Source organism: Plecotus auritus (assembly GCF_963455305.1).
Source record: "Plecotus auritus genome assembly, chromosome: 7".
NCBI classification, from domain to species: domain Eukaryota; kingdom Metazoa; phylum Chordata; class Mammalia; order Chiroptera; family Vespertilionidae; genus Plecotus; species Plecotus auritus.
The window spans coordinates 92,365,231-92,389,950 of NC_137774.1; the positions used below are offsets into that span (position 1 = coordinate 92,365,231).

The window sequence follows — 24,720 nt, forward strand, 5'->3', positions numbered from 1 at the left end:
CACCAGACAGGTCAGGGCTCTGCACAGCTTCTTTCCCAGGGCAGCACAGTGCTGTGGTGTAGGGCTAGGGTGATGGACTCTTGAGTCACACTATGTGGGTCCAAAGGCCAGCTCCACCACTTATTTGCTGGGTGACCTGGGCTGGTTTCCAGACTTCTCTGTTCTTAAATCTTGTTTGGTAAATCTATATGGGACTTCTAATAAAAGGGCATACAGTATTCTAATACCAATAACTAGGCCTCCTAGCTTAGGGCTGCCACTGAGTGCTCAATAAATATTTGGTGAGTGAACGAAGGTCTAATGTTTGATAAATCAGAATTCTTACACAAGACAGCCAAGTTACATATACCTTTGTTAATTTCTCCCTATCCACAAGCTAATCATAGGGCATTACTTAATGATTCTCCCCAATCATGGCTTTTTGGGGGGAGAGTAGGGTTATCCTCTCAGCATCGCCCCCTTCTTTCTCACTTATGACATCTAATTGTTCCTCTTTCCCAAATAAGCAATACCCTGAAGAAAAAAAATGAAGTCATTCAACCTAAGGTATAAATGATCCCTTAAAAACTGTCAGAAACATTCTACCTAAACATCATCTTCGAAATCTGGTAAAGGTGTAAAACATAAACACCTGCCTGGTATCCTATTTGTTTAGTTTTCCAGCCATCTGTCCAACACTAAACTAAACTCTTGGCCAGGTGCACCAGAGGTAGGAAGTGACTTGCCCAGATTTCCCGGTCTCATCAGAGGCAGGGTCAGGGCTTAAACCCAAGTCTTCCAACTCCATAGTCTCCAGTGAAAGACAACACCCACGAGATCCAGGCTGGATTCAAAGCAAGAGTTGTGACACACACCCTGTGGGGGTGGGGGTGGGGGTGATGGGGGATAAGGAAAACCAACCAGCCAGTCCCTGAAGAGAGAAACATGGATTTCAAAACGTATGGCCAGGGTGTGTGTGTTAATTTGTAGGGTTGACTTTCCATTTCAGCTCCTGGCAAAAGAAAAATTCCTGTGAATCACTTATTAACCAGACTATGTATTACAATAAAATAGGGAAGTGTAAAAAAAAAAAAAAATTCCTGTGACTTGAATTGCTGAAAGGGCAGAAGTGATCACAAATGTCACCTGGCTCAGGGCAGGGCCAGGGAAATCAATACTATAAAAGTGAAAGAAAACATTCATGCAAAACCATGATCCTTAATTCCATCCAATTCCATAAAAGCCATATTCTTAGAAATTTGGAATTGGAGATAATCCAAAAAGTGAGCAAAGGCTCTAATTAGAAACCATCTCTGTCCTTCCCGTTACCTGAAAGGCAACCTCAAATTTTCTGATTAGAACCCCCTTGACCTCAGGATGAAAACAGTTTTGGGCCATGGATTCCCCCCTCCTCCCCCTTCCAGTTTGGCTAAAATTCCCCATGCTCTCTACTCTGTTTCATCCTAGCCTGGATTCTCCACCTGCTTCTTTATTAGTCTCCAATTGTTTTCCCTGGTTACATCCCACATCTCCCTTTGCATATGCCCAAGGCTTCCCAAAACACACCTGTGTACTGGGAGCAGCTGGGCAGGAGCACGTATTCTGAGGTGCAGTCTGCACCCTCAGCTGAAGGAAACGGCGGTCAGGTGCCCTGCAGTGCAAGTCAGCTCCAGAACCAAGGCCATTTCCCTCAATGAGTCAGGGAACAGGCTGGTGTAAGGCCTCATCCCTATCACCTAATTTCACAGCCTTCCCTACACTTCGACACTTCACAGGTCCAATCAAAAACCTCAAGTTTTTCTGTTCTTTAATAAATAAACATTCCTTTCACAGATACCAGCCCAAAACTCATCACTGTCCAGATATGTGAGAACAGACAGCAGGGGCAGAAGGTTATACATTTCACCCCCTTAGCGGGAACATGAACTCTTCTTGGCAATGCCCTTGAGTGCCCAGGATACAGTTCTCTGTCTCCACTGGCAGGGCCACAAGCAGTCAGGATGGCTTCCACTTGCTTCTATCCAGCGAGGCCTTGGGAGAGAAACAGTTCAAACAGCCTCCTTTCTCCTTGGGTCATGTGGAGGCTTTTCTGAGGCCCTGGGCTCCAGAAAGCCACTGTGGCCAACACTGTCATCGTCCCATGATGAAGCTGGGCTCTTCCTCTTTCTCTTCCTCTGTCCCAGATGTCTCCTCAGAACTACTGGATGGCTGCTCTTGGTTCTGACTGGATCCTGTAATCACATGACATTCGGATTAGAGATGTCCAAACTCACTCAGATAATCCAGGGTGCTTTAGAAAAAGAAGTGCTGTGGAGACATTAGGAACTGGTCATTCCTGGACAGACAAGTGAGCCAGAAGAGGTCCTCTCACCTGTCAGTCCTCACCTCCACTGCCCAGTATAAAAGGGTGCATCACAGAACTGATCTACCACTGCTGGTGGGTAGATCTCATCCTTATTAAAAAGATCTAGCAGCATACACAAGAGCCTGATGCGCCATGCATCAAGCCTCACTGTTTTTATATGGTCCTCACCACCACTTTGCCAGGGCAACATCCCCAACCAGCCCTTTAACATTTAGCATTTAATACTGACAATACTGCTGTTGTTGTCTCAAGCTCTCACACTGCAGTCTGCAAAAGGATTTTTTTTTTTTCTTCCCTAAAGTGATCGGAAGGTTGCTTTTTAAAAATGTTTTTTAAATTGATTTTAGAAAGAGGGAGAAGGGAGGGGGGAGGGAGGAGAGAAAGGGGAGAGCGGGGGAGAGGGAGAGAAACATCAACTGGCTGCCTCCTGAATGCCCTCTACTGGGGATGGAGCCTGAAACCATGGCATGTGCCCTGACCAGTAATAGAACCTGCAATCTTTGGTGTAGGGGGGACAGTCAACCACACTGGCCAGGAGCAAAGGGATTTTAAAAAACTGTGTAGCAGAGGGCTCTGCCCACACAAATATGCCAGCTTCCTGGCTCTTCCCACAGACTTAGAAACCCTCTCTTGATACTCCATGTGCAGCTCTGAATTCCAGTGTTTTCCCTGGCATGACTGCCAGCACCCACAGTGCCACCGAGTTGGCCAAAAGCAGAGCATAAAGACAATGTGTTCCCAACTCCTCCTCCCTCTTTTTGAGAGTAGAGGAGTGGGTGAAAGACAGAACAAGGCAGGGACAGAGCCCTCAGAGGCAGCACCAGTCCTCCAGCTCAGCCCAGCCCAGGTGGCCACTTGCAGGCACAGTGGGCTCAACCAGGCCCATCAATGGGCCTCCTCCCTGCGGATGTGCAGGAATTCCAGCACCCCCAGAGCCCACAGGCACCTAGAGATTTGCTCCTGCTGTCATCACAGGGCCAAAGAGCTTCAAAGCAGGAAACCTTGGGGTGCCCAGGCATTGTATAGTCTAAAAATCACCTTCACACCCTAGGATGAGACACTTAAAAATACTCATGGCAATGGGTTAAAATCATCTCTAAGATTTATTTTGTTTGTTTGTTTTTTTGTTTGTTTTAAGAGAAGTAAGCCTTTATTTCCTTGTTTCTCAAATAGAGTTGGCTGAGCTGGTTGCTTTTTGGTAATTAATCAAAGAGACCAAATCCCATATCCTCGTCTGACTCCTCCGACTCTTTCTTTGCTTCAACCTTGGCTGGGGCTGCAGCAGCAGCAGGAGCAGCAGCGGTGGCGGCGGCCACAGGGGCAGCAGCCACAAAAGCAGATGGATCAGCCAAGAAGGACTTGACCTTTTCAGCCAAGTGGGAAGGTGTAATCAGTCTCCACAGACAAAGCCAGAACTCGCTTGTACCCATTGATGATTGAATGGGGTACTGACGCAACAGTTGGATAACCAATCCAAAGGCATACGCTGGCAACATTGCGGACACCCTCCAAGAAGCGGGAATGCAGAGTTTCCTCTGTGATGTCAAGCACTTCCGGGTTGTAGATGCTGCCATTGTCAAACACCTGCTGGATGATCAGCTCAAAGGAGAAGGGGGAGATGTTCAGCAGTGTGGCTTCGCTGGCTCCCACTTTGTCTCCAGTCTTTTTTTTTTTTTTTTAAATATATTTTATTGATATTTCACAGAGAGGAAGGGAGAGGGATAGAGAGCTAGAAACATCGATCAGCTGCCTCCTGCACACCTCCCACTGAGGATGTGCCCGCAACCAAGGTACATGCCCTTGATCGGAATCGAACCCGGTACCTTTCAGTCCGCAGGCCGACGCTCTATCCACTGAGCCAAACCGGTTTCGGCTTGTCTCCAGTCTTAATCAGCTGTACATCACTCAGGATTTCAATGGTGCCCCTGGAGATTTTAGTGGTGATGCCTAAAGCCTGGAAGAAGGAGGTCTTCTCTGGCCCCAGACCAGTGTTCTGGGCTGGCACAGTGACTTCACACGGGGCAATGGCACCAGCATGGGCAGCAGCTGGCACCTTATTGGCCAGCAGCATGTCCCTGATCTCAGTGAGGTCCTCCTTGGTGAACACAAAGCCCACATTCCCCCGGATATGAGGCAGCAGTTTCTCCAGAGCTGGGTTGTTTTCCAGATGTCCTCGGATGGCCTTGCGCATCATGGTGTTCTTGCCCATCAGCACCACAGCCTTCCCGCGGAGGGACATGCGGATCTGCTGCATCTGCTTGGAGCCCACATTGTCTGCTCCCACAATGAAGCATTTTGGATAATCATCCAGAAGCTGGATGATCTTAAGGAAGTAGTTGGACTTCCAGGTCGCCCTGTCTTCCCTGGGCATCACGGCGGTGCGTCAGGGATTGCCACGCAGGGTTTAAAGACGATGTCACTCCCACGAGGACGCCTGGCGAGAGGAAGCCATCTCTAAGATTTAATTTAATAAATTTAGGATATTCCTCCTCCTCAACCTCATGCCAAAAAGAATGAGTAATTTCAAAAGTACAAATGGTGAGCATGTTTTAATAACTAATATTTGTTGAACAACTATTATGTGCCAGGCACTGTGCCAATTCTTTACTGTCTTGTTTAACTCTAAATACCTACCATATACCCATTTTACAGATGAGGAATAAAGCTCAGAGAAGTTAATTTGCTACGAAGGTCTCATAATCGTAAAACAAGGATTCAGGATTCAGACCTGAACTATTTAACTCTCTAGACCTCTAACAACCTTGTCTGAAGAAATGTGTAAGGAAACTCGGGCAAAAGGAAAACAAGGTCGAGACAGGAGTGAGGTGAGCATACTGAATGGATAAGCAAACTATGGTCTAGCCATACAATGGAATATTATTCTAACGCATGCTAAAACATGGATGGAACTTGAAGACATTAAGTGAAACAGGCCAGTCATAGAAAGACAAATATTCTTGATGGAATATTTTATATGAGGTATCTTGAATAGTGAAAATCAGAGACAGAAAGTAAAATGTGGTTGCCAGGGACTGGGGGAGGAGAAATAGGAGTTATAGTTTAATAGGCATAGTTTCCATTTTAGAAGATGAAAAGAGTTATGGGGATTCATGGTGGAAATGGTAGCAAAATGATTTGAATGTATTCAATACCAATGAACTGTGCACTTCAAATGGTTAAGATGGTAAATTTTATATGTATTCTACTCGTCCTGCCCTCCCGCCCCCCGCCACACACACACACACACACACACACACACACACACACACACACACACACACACATACGCACACTAGAGAGATTGAGGGAAAAACTAGAGAGGAATAAAAAACCTAGCTCCGAGCTCCCTGGACTCAGGGTAGTACTCCCCAGGCTCTCTCATGTCATGGCACACATGGAAAAGGATAATAATTCTATGGCACATAGTGCAACCGGTCCAAGGCCTTCACTCAGCCTTTACCCACCCTGAAGGCCGAGGCGGGGGGTGGGGTGGGGGTCAAGGTCTCACCTCTTGCAGCCCATTGACCCATATGCCAGCTGTGGAGTTCTGTTCTAGAACTTGGGCTCTAAGGCTGAAACTGCTGATTATTTGTTTTATTCCATAACTTAGCATATTCTGTCTCAGCCTCTTTAAGAACCATCAACCACACCTGCACAGGTCTGACCATAGGAGGACCAGAGCACAGAATTTGATCTTTAATTCTAATCTTAAAGAAACATAAAGCCCTGGCTGGGTAGTTCAACTGGTTAGAGCGTCATCCTGATACGCCAAGATTGCAGGCTCGATCCCTGGTTTGGGCATATACAAGAATCCATCAATGAATGCATAAATAACTGGACCAACAAATCTGTTTCTTTCTCTCCCTCTTCTCTCTCTCTCCATCAAAAACAACAAACAAACAAAAACAAACAAACAAAAAACAGAAAGAGTAAAATACTGATCAACCTGGATGTTTGTGAAATGGGGGTTTTGGATGCTTGAGATGCTGATTAACAGAAGGGCTCAAAGCATTCATTGTGATTAAAAAGCCTCTAAAAATGTAGTACCTCAACAGTAAACACAATTGATTCCTGTGTGTGGGAAACATGTTGTCAGGGCCTAGAAGTATCCTTCTCAAAGAGGAGAAATCTAATGACCATTCAAATCATTTGGTAATTCAGCATCATTATTTTACCCATTCATTCTTTCAACGTAAATAAATAATAAATAATGAAGCGCTTATTACTACTATGCTTAATGTTGAGGGCATAGGAATTTTAAAAATGCTCTCACAAATTATAACGAGCTACCACAACACACATATAAATATGGCTAAAATTCGAAAAGTTAACAATACCAATTGCTGGAAAGGATGTGGAGCAACAGGAATTCTCATTCATTGTTGATGGAAATGCAAAATGATACAGCCACTTTGGAAGACAGTTTGACAGTTTCTTACAAAGCTAAACTTACTCTAATCCAGGGGTCCTCAAACTTTTTAAACAGGGGGCCAATTCACTGTCCCTCAGACCGTTGGAGGGCCGGACTATAGTTTAAAAAAACAACTATGAACAAATTCCTATGCGCACTGCGGGCCCGGGACGAGTCAGCTGCTAAGCAGTCCAGGCAGCAGCACCCAGCGGGCCAGATAAATGTCCTCGGCGGGCCGCGTGTGGCCCACGGGCCGTAGTTTGAGGACGCCTGCTAATCATATGATCCAGCAATCATCTTCCTAGATATATATTCAACAGATTTGGAAACTTATATCCACACAAAAACCATCACATAAATGTTTGTAGCAGCTTTATTCAGAATCTCTATAAACTGGATATGACCAAGATGTCCCTCAATAGATGAATGGATAAACACACTGTGGTATATCCAATACAATAAAATACTATTCAACAATAAAAAGGAATGAGCTAAAATCCATGCAGACATGGATGGATCTTAAATGCATTCTGCTATATGAAAGAAGCCAGCCTGAAAAGGCTACATCCTGCATGATTCCAACCAAATGACAAAGGCAAAACTATAGGGATGGTAAACAGATCAGTGGTTGCCAGGGATTGAGGGTGGGGAGGAGGTTGAATAATGAAGCACAGGGAATTTTTTAAGACTGGAAAACTATTCTACATAATATTGCAATGGTGGGTACATGATACTATGCATTTGTCAAAATTCACAGAACTTTACAGCATAAAGAATAAACTTCACTGTATGCAAATTTCAGGATGTCAAGCATCCCAAGATGAAATGTGAAATATGAATTCAACTATATTACAAATGGATGAAACCTCTGTGAAGGGGATGAAGGAAAGATATTGACCTAAATAATTTTGGAAATAGCAGGATCTGTAAGACTAAAGGCAAAAAGAACTGTACAGCTCTAGCTGGTTTGGCTCAGTGGATAGAGCGTCGGCCTGCGGACTGAAGGGTCCCAGGTTCGATTCCAGTCAAGGGCATGTACCTTGGTTGCGGGCACATCCCCAGTAGGGGGTGTGCAGGAGGCAGCTGATCAATGATTCTCTCTCATCGATGTTTCTAACTCTATCCCTCTCCCTTCCTGTCTGTAAAAATCAATAAAATATATTAAAAAAAAAGAAAAAAGAACTGTACATTGCACTGTATTCTAGTTGATAAAGTTGTTTCCCACAGATAACAGGTTAACAATTCTGAAACCACTATACGTGTATACTGAAACTGAAAAATTAAATAAAAGGATAGTGGATGGTGAGAGTTAAGTTACTCATTGTTAGAGTGGAAAGTTACTGGCAAACAAGCTGAAAAGGCTAGAATACATGTGGCAATGGATTAGAGTTGGAGACATCAGTATGAACTCATGTTTAGCTTAACACAGATATAGATGGTTACATGTAGGAATACCTATACATATATGTATACATACTCTTTAGTAAACACATATATACTTCCTTGCTCTATCAGTTAAGAGGGGCTAAAAATAACAACACCCTAGTAGTAAAGAGCATACCTAGTCCCCAGATCTTGGTTTCTAATATTCTCCAATAAAAGGAACCAAGACTTCTTGGAGAAATGGCTATTTCTAGATCTGGGTCAGAAAACATACAAGGTAAGTCTGGAATATCTTGTACTGCTGGAGTAAGGAAGTGCTAAAAAAAAAAACCAACAACAACAAAAATAACCTCTCCCTCCCCCCCACCCCCCACAAGACAAAGACAGAGACAGAGACAGACACACACACACCTCAAAACCCCCTAATAATGGTAGTATGTAAAAGGGACAAAGGAGCCAAATGAAAGAGCATCCAATATCCTAGCTAGAATAAATAAAGTAGTATTAGGTGGGAAATGGCAGGAGGGGAGCTATGGGGGAAAAAAGGAGAAATAATTGTAATAATCTGAATAAAGATTTATTTAAAAAAAAAAAGTAGTATTAGATTAAACCTAAAGTATAAATAACCATATATCCATACTGATATATACATATATAAAATCTACATATACAAAAGCCCAATATGCTAAGTGTCTGACCGTTCGACCAGTTGCTATGATGTGCACTGACCACCACAGGGCAGACGCTCCGACCAGGTTAGCTTGCTGCTGGGGTCAGGCCAATTGGGACTGGGTGAGACAGGTTGGACATGCCCTGGAGCCCTTCCGCGGTCCCTCCCAGGCCCCGATTGTGCACCTGTGGGGTCCCTCGGCCTGGCCTGCACCCTCTCCCAATCTGGGACACCTCGGGGGATATCGGAGAGCCAGTTTTGGCCCGATCCCTGCAGGCCAGGCTGAGGAACCCCACTGGTAAACAAATCTGTGCACCAGGCCTTTAGTAAATAAACAGGGAAGAAACAAATCTGTGTAGAAAAATTTCAGTAGATATCCCTCCCTGATGAGCACTCTTAGTGAGGTGATCAAGGTCAACATCAATAGTGACAAATCATCTTGAAGTATACAGCCTTGATATGATCAACTATAGTACTTCATCTCTGTGGTCTTCATCCCAAAAATAAATATCTAATTTATTATAATTATGTAATCATGATACAAAAACATCTGACAAATCCCAACCGAGGGACATTCTACATAACACCTGATCCTCAAAATGCTCAAGATCATCAAAAACGAACAAAATCTAAGAAACTGTCAGCTAACAGGAGCCTAAGGAGAAATGATGATTAAATGTAATGTGATATCCTGGATGGGATTCTGAAACAAGAACAAGGCATTAGGTAAAAACTAAGAAAACCTAACTTTAGCTAATACATGTATCAAAATGGTTCATTATTGTGACAAACGAACCATATTAACTTAAGACTAGAGGCCTGGTGCATGAAATTCGTACATGGGTAGGGTCCCTAGGCCTGGCCAGCGATCAGGGCTGATCTGTGGGGCAACTGGTGGGGTGATTGGGGGCCCCCCACTCACACCTGCCTTGGCTGGCCTGGGGCCTGTGGGCTGGAGGCAGCTCCTGCGTTGAGTGTCTGCCCCTGGTGGTCAGTACATCATAGCGACCGGTCGTTCTGCCTTTTGGTCAATTTGCATACTAAACTTTTATTATATAGGATATTAACAACAGGGGTAACAGGGTATATGGGAATTCTTTGTACTATGCTATCTTCAGAATTTTTCTATAAATCTAAAACAAAGGTTGTGTGTGTTTTTTTTTAATTAAAAAAAGACACTGTCTTACTCTCATGGAACTGAGATTAGAGCTGAAGAGATAAGAATGTTATGTGATTTAGCAGATTCTTTAATAAGATCTTTGGGAGCAAGATGGAGGGAAAAGCTAGATCAGATTGGTTGAGGTGGGGAGGGAGGTCAGGAAAGGCTTCACAAAAAGAGAAAACTGTAAGGACTGCTGACTAGGTTCAAGCAGGATCACCTCGTGGGTAAGCCCATAGCCAGTGGGGACAAATTACCTGGGATCAAATCCCACCCCGTCACTCGCCCCCTCTAGCTCCGCAAGTGCCATCCCCGCTTTGTGCCTAAGGTCCCTCAATTGTAAAATGGGATAACACTATTGCCTATCACAGGGCCACTGTGAAGGATGTGTTACTTAATACCAGCAAAACATGTAGAACTGGGGTACATAATACATCTTCAACAAATGTTAGCTATTGTTATTACATAAGCAGAAGAGCAAATGAGAATCCAATCTATGTTTCCACTGTGGCTGAGTGCTTGAACATTGACCTATGAACCAGGAGGTCACGGTTTGATTCCCAACCAGGGCATATGCCCAATTGTGGCTCAATCCCCAGTGAGGATAATTTTTATTTTCTTCATATTCCAAAAAATTCTAGTGACCATTATTACCTTTATTCTCAAAAGATATGGTTTTCCAACACATGTATAAGAATTTTGGCATTGAAACAAACAGTTCTATTCAAAACATATATTGAGTGCTTTCTGAACTCTAGATACTAGTTGAGTTTTAACTGGGGTTAATTTTTTCCCCCTTTCCCACGAGAGATCATTTGGCAATGTCTGAAGATATTTTTGCATGTCAGTGACTGAGGGGAGGATGGGTGCTACTGGTATCTAGTGGACAGAGGCCAGGATGTTATTAAACATCCTATAATGAACAGGATATAGCCTTCACAGCAAATAATAATCTGGCCCAAAATGTCATTCATTAATGCTGAGATTGGGAAACTTCTCTCAAGGTACCTAGTAACAAATCACCTTAAGGGTCACCCTGGGTTTCTTTGATAGGCAGGCCTATGTTAGGATAGTAAGACTAGTATTAGAAAACATTATATTGGGAGTTCATCTTATATAATAAAGCCTAATATGCTGTCTGGTTGTCCTTTCAACCAATCAAAGCATAATATGCTAATGATATGCTAATGAACCACTTGCTATGACGTTCACTGACCACCAGGGGGCAGACAATCAACTGATCGATCAGTTGCTATGATGTGCACTGACCACCAGGGGGCAGACACTCTGACTGGTAGGTTAGCTTGCTGCTGGGGTCCGGCCAATTGGGGTTGAGCAAGAGGGCCGGACACACAACCTGGAGCCCTCCACAATCCCTCCCGGGTTGGCCAACCTCCCACGTCACTCCCCAGTCCCAATCATGCACCGGTGGGGTCCCTCGGCCTGGCCTGTGCTCTCTCGCAATCCAGAATCCCTCGGGGGATGTTGGAGAGCCAGTTTCGGCCCAATCCTGCAGGTTAGGCTGAGGGATCCCACTGGTGCATGAATTCGTGCACCAGGCCTCTAGTCTATATAATAAAAGCCTAAGTGACCGTTACAGTGAAAAGACCAGTCGCTATGATGTGCACTGACCACCAGGGGGTAGATGCTCAACACAGGAGCTGCCCCCTGGTGGTGAGTACACTCCCACAGGGGGAGTGCGACTCAGCCAGAAGCTGGGCTCATGGCTGGCGAGTGCAGCGGCGGTGGCAGGAGCCTCTCCCATCTCCACCACAGCGCTAAGGAGCAGCAAGCAGGCAGGTGGTAAGGAGCGAGGGGTCCTGAACTACGAGAGGATGCAGGCTGGGCTGAAGGGACCCCCCCACCCCATGCACGAATTTCATGCAACGGGCCTCTAGTGACTTCATAATAATCCAAATTGGCTTAATGCAATCCCATGGTGTCATTCAGATTGGAGTCCCACACTGCATGGTGTCTTCATTAAATTACTGGACCAGCACAGACAACAAGCAGGGATACTTCCTCTCCAACAACAGAACGGAACTCCTAGCCAGCTGCCCCTTACTGCCTTTTAGGAGAAGAGCTTGAGTGATTTATGATTTACTCCAAGTCCATCAAGAACCCAGCAGTACCTAGAAGCCACCTTATGGCACAATGGAATATCACAACATTTAAGTTTCTGTTCATTTCAAACAGATAGCTGGAAAATCTATTTTCTCTTTCACAAAAGGAAACTGAGGTGAGATAAAAAGCACATAAACCATTTTTGACAGTTATCCCTACAGCATTCCCTATCTTGCTCAACTATGTGTGATCACTAATCATTTTTAAATATGTATAGGTATTAACTTCACTATTAAGTATAAGAACAGGCAGGGCCATGTACTATAACAATGATTTTCAAATTTGAAGCCCATAGCCCATAGCCCACATAGAAATGGAAAGATTCACAAAGTATTTATTCTGAGTGTAATGGACTCTGATGGCTTCTTGTCTCTTTTATTCATGTTTGAGAAAATAATAGCTGCAACCTCTAAAATGATTTCATGATCCAGTGAGTAAAGGGTCCTAACGCTCACTCTGGAAATGTTCCTTGGATTATTTTGAGAAAAATGGCTGAATCCTGGTCAGAACAGCAAGCTTTGTGGTGTTTTAGCCTGTCCTATTCCCTACCCTCTCCATAGTCACCAAAGCCAACAGCCGCATAATCCCAGTAGCTATGAAAAGTACCAGCCTACAAACCACTGGAGGAGGTAAGTTGCATTGGGAGTGCCTCAGAAGTTCCACACACAGAAGTCTGTCCTTATGTGACCTGTCTGGCAGCTCCCTGAAAACTTACATTTGCAAGGATTATCTTCATTCAATCTGACTCAGCAGAAAACAGCCTCTTCGCCAGGCATCATAAAAGAATTTCTTCTAGTCAAAAACCATATCATATATAGTGTGTCTCAGTACTTTTATAACTCAGAAGGAAACTGGTCCTTGAAGGGTCCAATCACATTGCAATATGCCAGTGAAAGTCTGACTTTATCATAAGAACAAAAATCAAAACTGTCCAATCAGGAAATATGCCTAGTCAATCAGGGCATTGCCACAGATTCAGTAATGTTATGGAGAATTGCAATTTTTTTTGTTTCTTACCATCCTTGGTCCTTCCTTCCTATTTGGGATCCCCTGTCCCTGACTCTCAGCTCAGGGGCTCCGAGGGGAGTGGTTGGTACTTCTGGCCTTGTGATGGTTTCAAAGGTAGGCAAGACTGGCAGCACTGTGGTATGTTGACACATTACTCACCTCCTATTCCTCGTTAACAAACTCAATTCTATCTAGGGATGCCATGTATCCAGCTCTCAATGATGGATCATGAGAGGTTAAAGATGGTCATGACAATTCTTTTATCTATTCATCTAGCCTGATGGCAGCAAGAGATGTCAAAGTAACCTAGTACCGATCAAGGACATATAAGATGACAACAGCTGAGCATTTCTAGGGGAAGTTTTGCTTTTCAGTTACAGAAAAAACACACACAAAAAACACACCAGACAAGTAGCACTCTTTTCCCTCTTCTTCCTGCTTTGAACATAGGAATGATGCCAGAAGCTGCAATAGCCATATCATGCCCATAGGACAAAGGCCAAAAGAACTGCAGGGATGTTGGGTCTGACACTATTGAACTACTGAACCATAAAAGGCTGCCACCTATCACCAGGTTTCCTGTTATGTAAGAAAAATGAATTCTTCTTTGTTTAACTACTGCTGTTGAGACTGTTTTCTTGCAGCCAAAAGCACTCTTTAAAAAAAAAATCATAACCTGAGGCTATGTTTCATTGATTTTTTTAGAGAGTGAGGAAGGGGGAGAGAAATATCAGTTGGTTGCCTCTCATAGGTGCCCTGACTCGGCATTTAACCCGCAACCTTTTTTGGTGTATGGGATGACACTAAGCAACTGGGCCACCCGGCCAGGGTGCCAAAACTATTCTTTTTTAAAAATATATTTGTATTGATTTCAGAGAGGAAAGGTGAGAGAGAGAAAAATAGAAACATCAATGATGAGAGAGAATCCTTAATCAGCTGCCTTCTGCACACCCCACAATGGGGATCGAGTCCACAACCCGGGCATATGCTGTTAGCCATGCTGGCCAGGCAACAATTTTTACTCTTCTTTTTTTTGTTTTTAATCCTTGCCTGAGGATATTTCTCCACTGATTTTTAGAGAGAGTAGAAGATGGGGGAAAGACAGAGAAAGAGAAACATCGATGTGTCTTCTCACATTGATTGGTTGCCTCCAACACCCCAGCTGGGGTCTGAGATGGAGCCTGCAACTGAGGTACATGCCCTTGACCAGAATCGAACCTGGGACCAGAGACTGATGCTCTAACCCAGCCGTGGGCAAACTACGGTCCGCGGGCCGGATCCGGCTGTTCTATCCGGTTCTCTTGCTCTCCCCTCCGCTCCTTTACTTTGAATTTATATTAGTTCACACAAACACTCCATCCATGCTTTTGTTCCGGCCCTCCAGTCCAATTTAAGAACCCACTGTGGCCCTCGAGTCAAAAAGTTTGCCCACCCCTGCGCCAAACTGGCCAGGGTGGTGCCAAAAGTATTCTTAACTGACTTGCTAAGTGATTCAATCAGAGACAAAGGAACACAAAAACACCTTTGGTGGGACATCTCAATCTTTCCTACTGGACAAGAATGAGGCAGGGTACAGCCTCAGGAACCTTACAACCACAGGGATGACATAAGCCTGCCTGAGGACAGGATGCTAAGGGACAGAGGGAAACAGTGAATGCCAATAACAACTCGAAGCTCTTTTACTAGTCATGACTGAAGGAAGGTTTGTCCTGGACTTAACATGAGCTAGTATGTTCCTTTTGTGCTTAATCCAGTTTGGCTTTCTGACACTTGCAATTAAATGAGCCCTAACTAATTGAAATAAGCCCTAATTTCTTCACTGGTCAGCCAATCAGTTCCAAACTCTAAATCTCATTCTTGGCAGGTCAGCTTCTGTGCAACACCATGAAAGATCACAATCAAGAAAAGTGGGTACTACTCACCTTCTTTTTGTTTCCTCTGTTCAAGTTTCATCTTCTTTGCCAATAATTTCTTCTCTTTTAACTTTTGGCTACAAATGTAATATAAATACATTAATCCCTTAGCTACCTTATTGTGTATGTTAGAAATATCTACTTATAGGACCTTTAAAAATGTTATAATCACACAAACACTACACTAATAAAATGAAAGAATACTTTATGATTCTGCTACTCCATCATCAACATTATCAAGCCGTTTTTCTTCACAAATCAAGAGAAATCCTCCTGAGGTGATTAAAGCAATCTCAGAAACAATGGAGATGGTTCTTCATCCCAAGATATTTAGGGACCACTTTAAAAATCTTGTTCAGCACTCTAAAAGTGGGTTTCTACTGAAAGTAACCTCATAGGGTGACCTGATCATAAATTCCTAATTGGGCAGGTCATGATGGGCAGACACGCCCCAGGCATATAACTTTTGTAAAAGGTTTATCTTTCCCTTAAGCAGGCCATTGTTTTAGTGCATCTAGGTTAACAGAACTTTGAAAATGTCTTTTCAGAAGTAACCTCCTTCAAGAGAGCACTAATCTGTTCAACTATCCTGTAATCCAGTTTCAGTCTTACTTTCTCTACCTTCATGTAACCTTCCTTACTTCCCTCAATTTCAAATGCATAAAAGAAGCTGCAAACTGCCATTCTGTCTCTCACATTGATTGGTTGCCTCCAAAACTCCAATTGGGGTCTGAGACGGAGCCTGCAAGTATTTAAGATTTTGATTCCCAGCAGCTGCCCTCAGTTTGGCTCAAATAAATTCTTAAAAAATTCCCTACAGGTTTAGACATTTCTTACATTGATAAGGGAGTATTTATTAAACCATACACACATGCAACCTATATACTTATATAGTCACTTAGGGAGATCACAGGCCCTAATTTAAGGAAGAAGCTAAATGAGAAGTTCACTCATAGCACCTAGTTAAACCTGAGGTTAAAATACAGAAGTGAAGAAGAGAAATCCCTAAGATCACGGAAATGCTGACCTCCAAGCTTTGAAGAAGTTGTAACCAGCTGGGGGAGGGGCACAGTAAATGTCTTAATCTCTCCTGGAGGATTTGAAGAAAAGTCATTCCTCTACTGGGTTGCTCCATGGTGGGTTAAACACCCAAGACCTTAAAGGTTATACAGGTAAACTTTTGACTGCAAGGACTCATTCACCAACCATGCATCTACTTTCCATTTCCTGCCCTTAAGTCTCATTAGTTATGAGATGCCACAAAGCCCTTACCGTTTTTTTCGACGCTTTGCAGTCTGCTCCTCTGCAGCAATTTTATTCCTTTCCAGTCTCTTCTGAAACTCTACATCCAATTTTTGCTGCAAAAAACCCCACATCATTTAGACACAAGATATGAGAGCTCCAAAAGTCACACCAGTGGGGGTGCTACAAGCATATCTAGATCTCCAGGGCCACTTTCATCTTTAAGTGGTCGCCCCACAGAGGGGGTGGGAAATCAATACAGGACTCTATGACGGTGAAGTCACTAAGATACTGAAGCAGGGTAGTAAGAAACTAGGAAAATTCTCTGGAAAGTGGAATGAGGAAACTGAGACAAAGGATGGGGGAACAGCTGAGCAATTAACAGCTAGATAATAAATCACAAGACCCTAACCTCCCTAATTGAAGATGCTTAAGAGCAGATGGTTTAAATCACCATAGTCAGGAAGCCAGAAAAAAAACAATTAGAGCCAGACTAATCCAAGATAAAGGTAAAACTAGCCAGAAAGTGACCCCAGATCCCATTGTACAATTATTTTATTTTTTTAAATCCTTACCCAAGGATATTTTTCCCATTAATATTTTTAAGAGAGTGGAGGAGGTGGGGGAGGGGGAGAGGGAGAGGGGGAGAGAGAGGGGGAGACGAAGAGGGAGAGGGAAAGGGGGGAAGGAAGAGAAAGAGAGGAAGAGAGAGAGAGAGAGAGAGAGAGAGAGAGAGAGAGAGAGAGAGAGAGAGAAACAGAAACATTGACATGAGAGAGACAACTGGGCCGGGATTGAATCTGCAATTGATGTTAATATGCCCTTGACTGGAATCAAACCCTCAACCCTTCAGTCTGTGGGCCAATGAAAAAACCAGCTAGGGCTAAATCTAACTTTTTAAATCAAATTATTGAAAAATGAAATATTATTGGGTAGTTTCCTCTTTCATAAAAAGCAGACTAATAGTTTTAAAGTATCTGAATCTCTCAAAATGTATACATGTATTCCATGAAATAATAGCCATTATGAGAAGACTGAGGAAAAGGACTTTCCTAGTGCGTGTTGTAAGATTAAGAACAAGGGACAATCTCTCATGCACAATGTTTTATTTTTTGTTTTTCTGTTTTTAATCCTCACCCAAGGATACTTTTTTCCAGAGAGTGGAGGGGGTGGGGGAAGAAAAAGAGAAAGAGGGAGAGGGGGAGAGCGGGGAGAGCGGGGAGAGGGAGACACTGATGTGAGAGAGACACATCGATTGGTTGCCTCCCACATGTGCCCTACCAGGGTTGGGAAACCTGCAACTGAGGTATGTGCCCTTGACCAGGAATCGAACTCATGACCTGAGACCCTTCGGTCCACAGGCCGATGCTCTAATAATTAAGCAAAATTGGCTAGGGCGTCATGTACAATGTTAAGAGGAGAAATCAGATTTGGAAAACCACAAAGAAACAGCCAAATATTTGATTTTTAAAAATAGTATGGTGGGCAAATTAGGAGCACTATATGAAAGTATTTTTTTTTTCTGCATCTCAGTAATATCAAGTAATAAAATAGAGGACCAGCTAGCATCACTGCAATAAAAAAACTTAAAATATCTTTGAACAAATGTGGTGAGATATATGCAAAATCTCCACAAATCATCAGAGAGATACAAAAAAATTTAAACAAGTGAAAAAACATAGTTTCTTGAGGGATGACTGACACTGTAACATCCATTCTCATTCAAATTAAGTTATATATTCAACTCTAGTGAAAAATCCAGCAAGACTTTCGGTGTGGATAAAATAACTCCAAATTTTTAATTAAAAATATAAAACAAGTGATATGTTCAAAAGATTATTTTTTAAATAGGAGAGAAACTTCTGGCCCTTCTAGTCAAGTAATGCTTAACAGTAAAATTTCTAAAGCAATTCTTAATTTTTAATCAATTATTATTTGACACTTGTCATGAGTTGCCAGCCACCAAGCTAGAAAACTAAAAGAAGCAGACACATAGAAGCACACTGGTATTCACAGAAAACACACCTTAACTGGAATTATAGGTATTCAGCCAAAAAGAGAGAGAATGAGAGAGAAAGAATAGCTCAAGTGGTGTGGGAGATTCTGCTTTCTATCAAATTCATGGCAATGGCCTGAAGGGCTGTGCCCGTCTACTAGAATACACAGGTGATTATCTTACTGCGCTAAGTCTGACCTAGGATTACTGGGCTCTACTTGATGTCTGTTTCTGGTGCTGACTTTAAAAGGTAATCCTTACACAAATCAGGTGTATCTACTCTGTTTCAAAAGCTTTTTTCTAAAAGTTATTAAGTGCACACTGTTCATACCCAAGGGCTCAGTCAGCCTCCTTGCTCACTGACCTTCTCAGCCATGGCATCCATGTAGTCCTGTCGCTGATATTCTCTCCGGCGCAGATGCCTATACACATGGAACTCTCCACTGCCTGCGCCAGCGCTTGAACCTATAGCCAGGATAGTTCAGAGTTCTTGATGAGCTCCAGTTATCAACACAGGCTACCTTTAATTAACAGTGATCAAAGAAAGAAAATAATGGAAGGGACGGCCTGTCCTACTCCCCACTATACTGCAGAATCTAGCACATCCTTCAAAAATATTTGTTGCATGAACGGCGAATGTAGAATTCACTAAAAAGTCCACTCTAATGCAGTATTAAGAGGAGAAACAATGCAATTCAGTGACCGGGAAACCTAGAAGAGAGCCTATGACCTTTCCCTCTCCACCAGGTGATTTCACATGTTATATTTCTGAGCTAAAAATATATCCATGGTCTATTAAATGAAAAAAAGTTGGTTACCAAATAGTATGTGTAGACCAACCACATTTTTCTAAAAACAGTTTTTTCTTAATCAGCAGTGGTTTTGTCTATAAAGAGGTTTGGAAGGCTATATCAGAATGTTACAAGTGGAACGATGAAATTACAGGTGGTTCAAACTTTTTAAATACTTCTATTCTTTTTCTTTTTAATTATGTTAATTTACAACCCAACAAAATAAAACTATTCCATGGATCAATAACCAATAAGAGGCATTATTAAAAACAACGCATAAGAAAATTATCTGATGCCAAACCCCTTTGTTCTAAGAGCAAAATATTGGACCAGTGGACATTGTTTTTTCCTATTAGAAATCTAACTAACATATACTAACGGCAGGGTTTTTATATTTATACTTCAAAGATTATATTTACACGCACACACACTCCCCAAAAGACATTACCCATTACATCTCGGACAAATTCTGGGGGAGGTCGAGGTGCCCATTCACTCATTTTTTCTGGAATTGGAACTGCTTTGTCCTGAAATATTTAAACAGGAAAGCATTTATTAAGTATAAACCTGCTGACAAAGTCACATCTCTTATAACCAAAGGATTTTAACTAGAGTAATGAAATAAGGCTGCTTTGCTCCTTGGACTTAAAGCTGATTTCTTCCCTCTGTCTTAGCTTTACTTCATCCTGTATATTTTGGGGTCTATCACAGCCCACAGGCTCATCAAGGCTATTCTAAACTTTCCAGAGGAGAACTCAGAAACGTAAGTCACCATGTATGGCTGGAAGCCTCCAACTTTTACCCTACACTGCACAAGAGAGTCAACCTTTTCTAGTCTAAGATCTATGAGACCGGCTCATCCAATTGTTTTTATGACTGAGGGGCCTGAGGCCTGGAGAGGGTGAGCGACTTGCCCCATGCCTCTAACGAGGTAGTTTATTTAAAAAAATGTTTTTATTGGTTTGAGAGAGAGGAAGGGAAAGGGAGAGAATCGTCCACTAGCTGCAGCCCACAAAATGGGCATGTGCCCTGACCCGGAATCAAACCGTGACCTCACAGTTCGTGGGTCGACGCTCACCCACTGAACCACACCGGCTTGGCTAACGAGGTACAGTTTAGAAGAACATAACCCTTGTGCTAACCCACAGGCTCTATCTTTACAGTCTAACGCTTCTGTTTACAAAAAGTTAAACTGGAGAAGGTCTTGGAGCACGGAAAGCCGCCCCACAGCGCCCCCGTCCTGGCTGGGCTGTAACGTAAGGGCAGAAGAAAGCTCACTATCTCTGAAGCAGCCTACTCCTTACTAAGGGACTGGCGCTGGGGTTCGGGTTATGAATTCCTGAATTTGGAGGCGGGGGAAGTGGGCCCTTGGGCCCCCAGAGGCACCGGAAGGAAAGGGGGTGGGACTCGGAGGGCGGACGAGCCCAAGCTTCGTCTTACCGGATTCTTCATGAGCCGCTCCAGCTTAAGCTTCTGCTCTTCCGCCGCATTCTTGGGGATGACGAGCGCTTGCGGCTCTTTCTTGGGCCTCGGCGGTCGCACCGAGGACGCGGCTGGACTCGCCATGGCAGTTCTCCGGCTTCCCTAGCTAGCGGCGGCGGCGGCGGCGCGCACGTCTGACGACAGAGATGCGCGCCAGCGACGCAAGCGCAGTCTCCCAGCTGGGCGGAACTGGGGCGGAGTCGCCAGCTGCTGAATATTCATGAACCCGAGACCGGGCGGGTTGTTTTGATCAAAACTGCTTGATTTCATTTCCTGTTTCTGGGTAAATCCCGGTAGCTGAGCGTCCCGTCCCTGGGGAGTGGAGTCCAGCGTGCCCTAGGGTTCTGCCCCTGCCGACCTCTCCAGTCGTGCGCCTCACGGCTCCGCTGGCAGTTCTGCTTGCTAATGGCTCTCAGCCTCCCCTCCCGCCCTGAGCCTTTGTCCTGACTCTTCCTTGGGTCTGGTTCACACCCCCTACCCATTTCTTTCTTTCTTTTATAATTCTTTTTTTTCTTTATTGATTAAGGTAATATATATGTGTCCTTATCCCCTCATTGCCTCCCCCCAACCCACTCCCGTTCATGCCTTCACCCCCCTGGTGTCTGTGTCCATCGCTTATGCTTATATGCGTGCATACAAGTCCTTTGGTTGATCTCTCCCTCTTACCCTCACCCTCCCCTACCTTCCCTCTGAGGTTTCAGCATCTGATCGATGCTTCTCTGTCTCTGGATCTGTTTTTGTTCATCAGTTTATCTTGTTCATTATAATCCACAAATGAGTGAGATCATGTGATATTTATCTTTCTCTGACAACCCTACCCATTTCTGACAACCTGTTTATTTAAGATTGCACAAACAGCTTTCTAAGGACTGGGACCTCCCTCTTTTGCCCACCTCGAATTACTCTGCTCCTGGCATCCAGCAAATATACCTCAGCCGAGTGAATGAGAGTGAATGAGACTATCTTACCAAGAAGAGAAAACTGCCCCTCACATCTGGAGCTGGCCTGGCACTCACAAGCTAGGCGTTGGTGCTCTCCTGTTGGACATCAATTTCCCAGAGCACCAACATCACACTAGGCCAGTGGTCGGCAAACTCATTAGTCAACAGAGCCAAATATCAACAGTACAACTATTGAAATTTCTTTTGAGAGCCAAATTTTTTAAACTTAAACTTCTTCTAATGCCACTTCTTCAAAATAGACTCGCCCAGGTCGAAAACCGACTTTTGCGCATGGGCCACGAAGTTTCAATCGCACTGTACGTGCGTGCCCGCACGTGGTATTTTGTGGAAGAGCCACACTCAAGGGGCCAAAGAGCCGAATGTGGCTTGCGAGCCGCGGTTTGCTGACCACTGCACTAGGCCATTCAGTGACCGTGATGGAGCAAGAATAAACAAGAATGCTTTGTATTCATGTTTGTATTTTTCTAAGATCTAATTGGCTTTATTAAGCAATTCATGAACAGGGCAGTTGTTAGAAGGGATGCTCTTTGTAATCATTTTTGATTGAAAAACATGAATATCTTTGGAACCAGAAAAAGACTGAACATTTTTGCCATTCTCACTAATATGAGTAACTGCTGCTTCTTTACAGCATTGGCCTCTCAAGTCATTCCTCCCACTTTAAATATTTAAGACATCCAATCAGAATTGTCTCTGCTTCCTGAAAACATCTAATCCAGAGTAGAAGCCCACATACGTGAACCCTTCCCCAAATCACTTAGCCTAAACTTAAATCCTATAAGTCCTCTTTAACACCTACTCTCTTGCTGAGGTAAGCGCAGACTTACTTTTAGAGAGGTAATAAACCCAACTTGTTCAGCTACAGGTATGTTCATGGTGGTCTTCACAATTGTTGGTTTTCTCATTTATTATTTATTGCCTGCTAGACAGTAGAAGTTCTGTCTTGTTCACTGCTGTATGCCCAGTGTCTGGGGTAAGGCCTGGCTTACAGTAAGGCACTCAAAGATTTGCTGGATGACCATGGGATCTTGGGGGCTAGGTACCTCAGATACTCCCACTACTGCTGTCTGCTCAGCCTACTCAGCCCAGGATAGCTTGTCCACTGAGTGTCCAGGGGTTAGACAGGTGGCTCCTGTGACAGGGTCCTGTATTAACACTATCAGGCCATTCTTGGCTGCCTGATAGTGGGTGGTTTTCCAGGGGCCAAGAGTGATGAATTAGGGGAAGTTCTTGAATGGCCCAAGTCTGTCACTGGAACCTAGGGAGGGCTTGGCCTGGGTATGGTCAGGGACACTTGGCCCTACATCACACACTCCAGCCATCCAAGCACCTCACTTTTCCCCAAACACACCAACACACACACACACACACACACACACACACACACACGAGTTTACTGGAGTGTCATTTCCTCCCTGGAGAACTTCCATACACCCTTCTTAGCTTGGCTTAAATGCTACTTCCTCCGGGAAACCTATGACTGCTCCCAGTCCTCTCCTCCAGGCGGACAGTTGCTTTCTTCTTGGTGTTTCCCCTGCTCTGGGTCCCAATGTCTGGCAGGGTAGGTACCACATTATGTCCTCACCATCTCTCCACTCACAAGTCTGCGGGGAGAGCTGAGCCAGAATCCTGGCCTAGAGTAGAGTGGTGCTTCCAGAATGCTTGCAGAACAGGGGAATGAGGGGAGAGAAAGGAGGGAGTCACAACTGCTTGAACAAATAAAGAATGAACATGTAAACGAGATGATCAAGTGATGGGTGGATGGGTGAATGAATAAGGAAGTTAAATGAGTGAAAATATGAGAAAAATGGATGAACACTCTATAAAATAATATTGAATGTCAATTGTAATTGAAAAAAAATGAACACAATAAATGAATGGATACACCATAGTGAGTGAATGAGGGAAGGAAGGAAGGAAGGGAGGAAGGAAGGAAGGAAGGAAGAAAGGAAGGAAGGAAGAAAGGAAGGAAGGAAGGAAGGAAGGAAGGAAGGAAGGAAGGAAGGAAGACATGAGACAGTGGAAAATTACAAAGCCAGGAGGGAGCCATATCCCTGGCACCCCTGGCTCAGGGTCTGGCACAGAGCTGGTGCTTGGTAGATAACTGCTGGATGAAAGTGAAGTGAATGAATGAAGTGAATGAGTGTACAAAGGTGGGAAAGTTAAGCATGTGGGTGTGAAGGAGCTGGTAATAATAACCTCAGTCTAAGTCTAGTCTAAGTGTATTGACATGTTTATCATCCTGATTTATAGATAAGGAACTAAGTAAGGCCCAGAGGGGTGAGTGACTGGCTCAGGTCACAGGGACTCAAACCCAGCAGTCTGGCCCTGGGTCTGCGGGGCCTTAAATGATCACATACTCATGGATGGCTGGACCAAGGCCCCCAGCAGATACTGGTGAGGGCCACCCTTCCAGGGCTGAGGCCAGATTTGAGGTCCTGCTCCCTGGGAGAAAAGGGTGCCTTACCAGTCTCTCTGCCCCATAAAAGTGGACTCAAACCTAGAGCGCCACCATATCTGCCACCAGAGGGCAGCAAAGCTCCACCCGGCCCACCTGCTGGCCTGTACTCCAGGGGCCCAAATCTCAGCACCTAGGGCAGTGGTCGGCAAACTCATTAGTCAACAGAACCAAATATCAACAGTACAATTGAAATTTCTTTTGAGAGCCAAATTTCTTAAACTTAAACTTCTTCTAACGCCACTTCTTCAAAATAGACTCGCCAGGCCGTGGTATTTTCTGGAAGAGCCACACTCAAGGGGCCAAAGAGCCGCATGTGGCTCGCGAGCCGGACCTTGGGAATGAGGTCTCCTGCTCAGGAAGACACCAGTGCTTTGGAGTCTGGTGGGCCTGTTGCCAATGTTTGGCTCCACTTTCTCTGGAGTGTGGGCTAGAAAGTCAACTTAACCTCCCAAAGTCTATTTCCTTATGCTAAGGATGGGACAAGCAAACCTACCCTTGATACTGACTTGTGGATAAAATGATGTGATGGATATACAGTGCCTGGCACAGCACCTGTCCCAGTTTAATCCTAGGACTAAGGGTGTCCCAGGACATAAGACTTTCAGTGCTAAAACCTGGAGACTCTTGGGTAAACCAGGACAGTTGGTCCCTATGGAGGAATAGTCACTCCTACCTCAATCCTTAGAGTTGTGGTTGGCACTTAAGGGAACTAACACAGCAAAACTTTTTACAACTATTCAATAACTTGAGTTTCTCACTGAATTAGTGGTCTTT

The 24,720-nt window shown here is 44.0% G+C and overlaps 1 protein-coding gene across 3 annotated transcripts; it reads right to left on the minus strand.

Moving 5' to 3' along the window:
* Positions 1 to 1,771: 1,771 nt before the first annotated feature.
* On the minus strand, positions 1,772 to 20,660 carry PRKRIP1 (PRKR interacting protein 1). Of its 3 annotated transcripts, none has more exons than XM_080677175.1 (6): positions 20,482 to 20,659; positions 19,490 to 19,568; positions 18,615 to 18,715; positions 16,285 to 16,370; positions 15,022 to 15,089; positions 1,772 to 2,210 (listed from the first exon to the last, which is right to left on the minus strand). In XM_080677175.1, the coding sequence occupies exons 1-6, from the start codon at positions 20,605 to 20,607 to the stop codon at positions 2,110 to 2,112; spliced, it is 561 nt and encodes a 186-aa protein (XP_080533301.1). In that variant the 5' UTR covers positions 20,608 to 20,659; the 3' UTR covers positions 1,772 to 2,109. The 3 variants fall into 3 exon arrangements, with proteins under 3 accessions (XP_080533301.1, XP_080533302.1, XP_080533300.1); XM_080677176.1 differs by lacking the exon at positions 1,772 to 2,210 and adding an exon at positions 2,644 to 4,798 and having other exon boundaries at positions 20,482 to 20,660; XM_080677174.1 differs by lacking the exon at positions 1,772 to 2,210 and adding an exon at positions 2,644 to 4,778 and having other exon boundaries at positions 20,482 to 20,651.
* Positions 20,661 to 24,720: the final 4,060 nt, after the last annotated feature.

Bases quoted from the DNA above. Each gene is read 5' to 3' on its own strand.
- PRKRIP1 (XM_080677174.1), bottom strand. From the start codon at position 20,607: ATGGCGAGTCCAGCCGCGTCCTCGGTGCGACCGCCGAGGCCCAAGAAA. The intron at 19,569-20,481 runs GTAAGACGAAGC...TAAATATTTCAG, and splicing joins AGCGGCTCATGAAGAATCCG to GACAAAGCAGTTCCAATTCC. The intron at 18,716-19,489 runs GTAATGTCTTTT...TCCTGGCTATAG, and splicing joins ATTTGTCCGAGATGTAATGG to GTTCAAGCGCTGGCGCAGGC.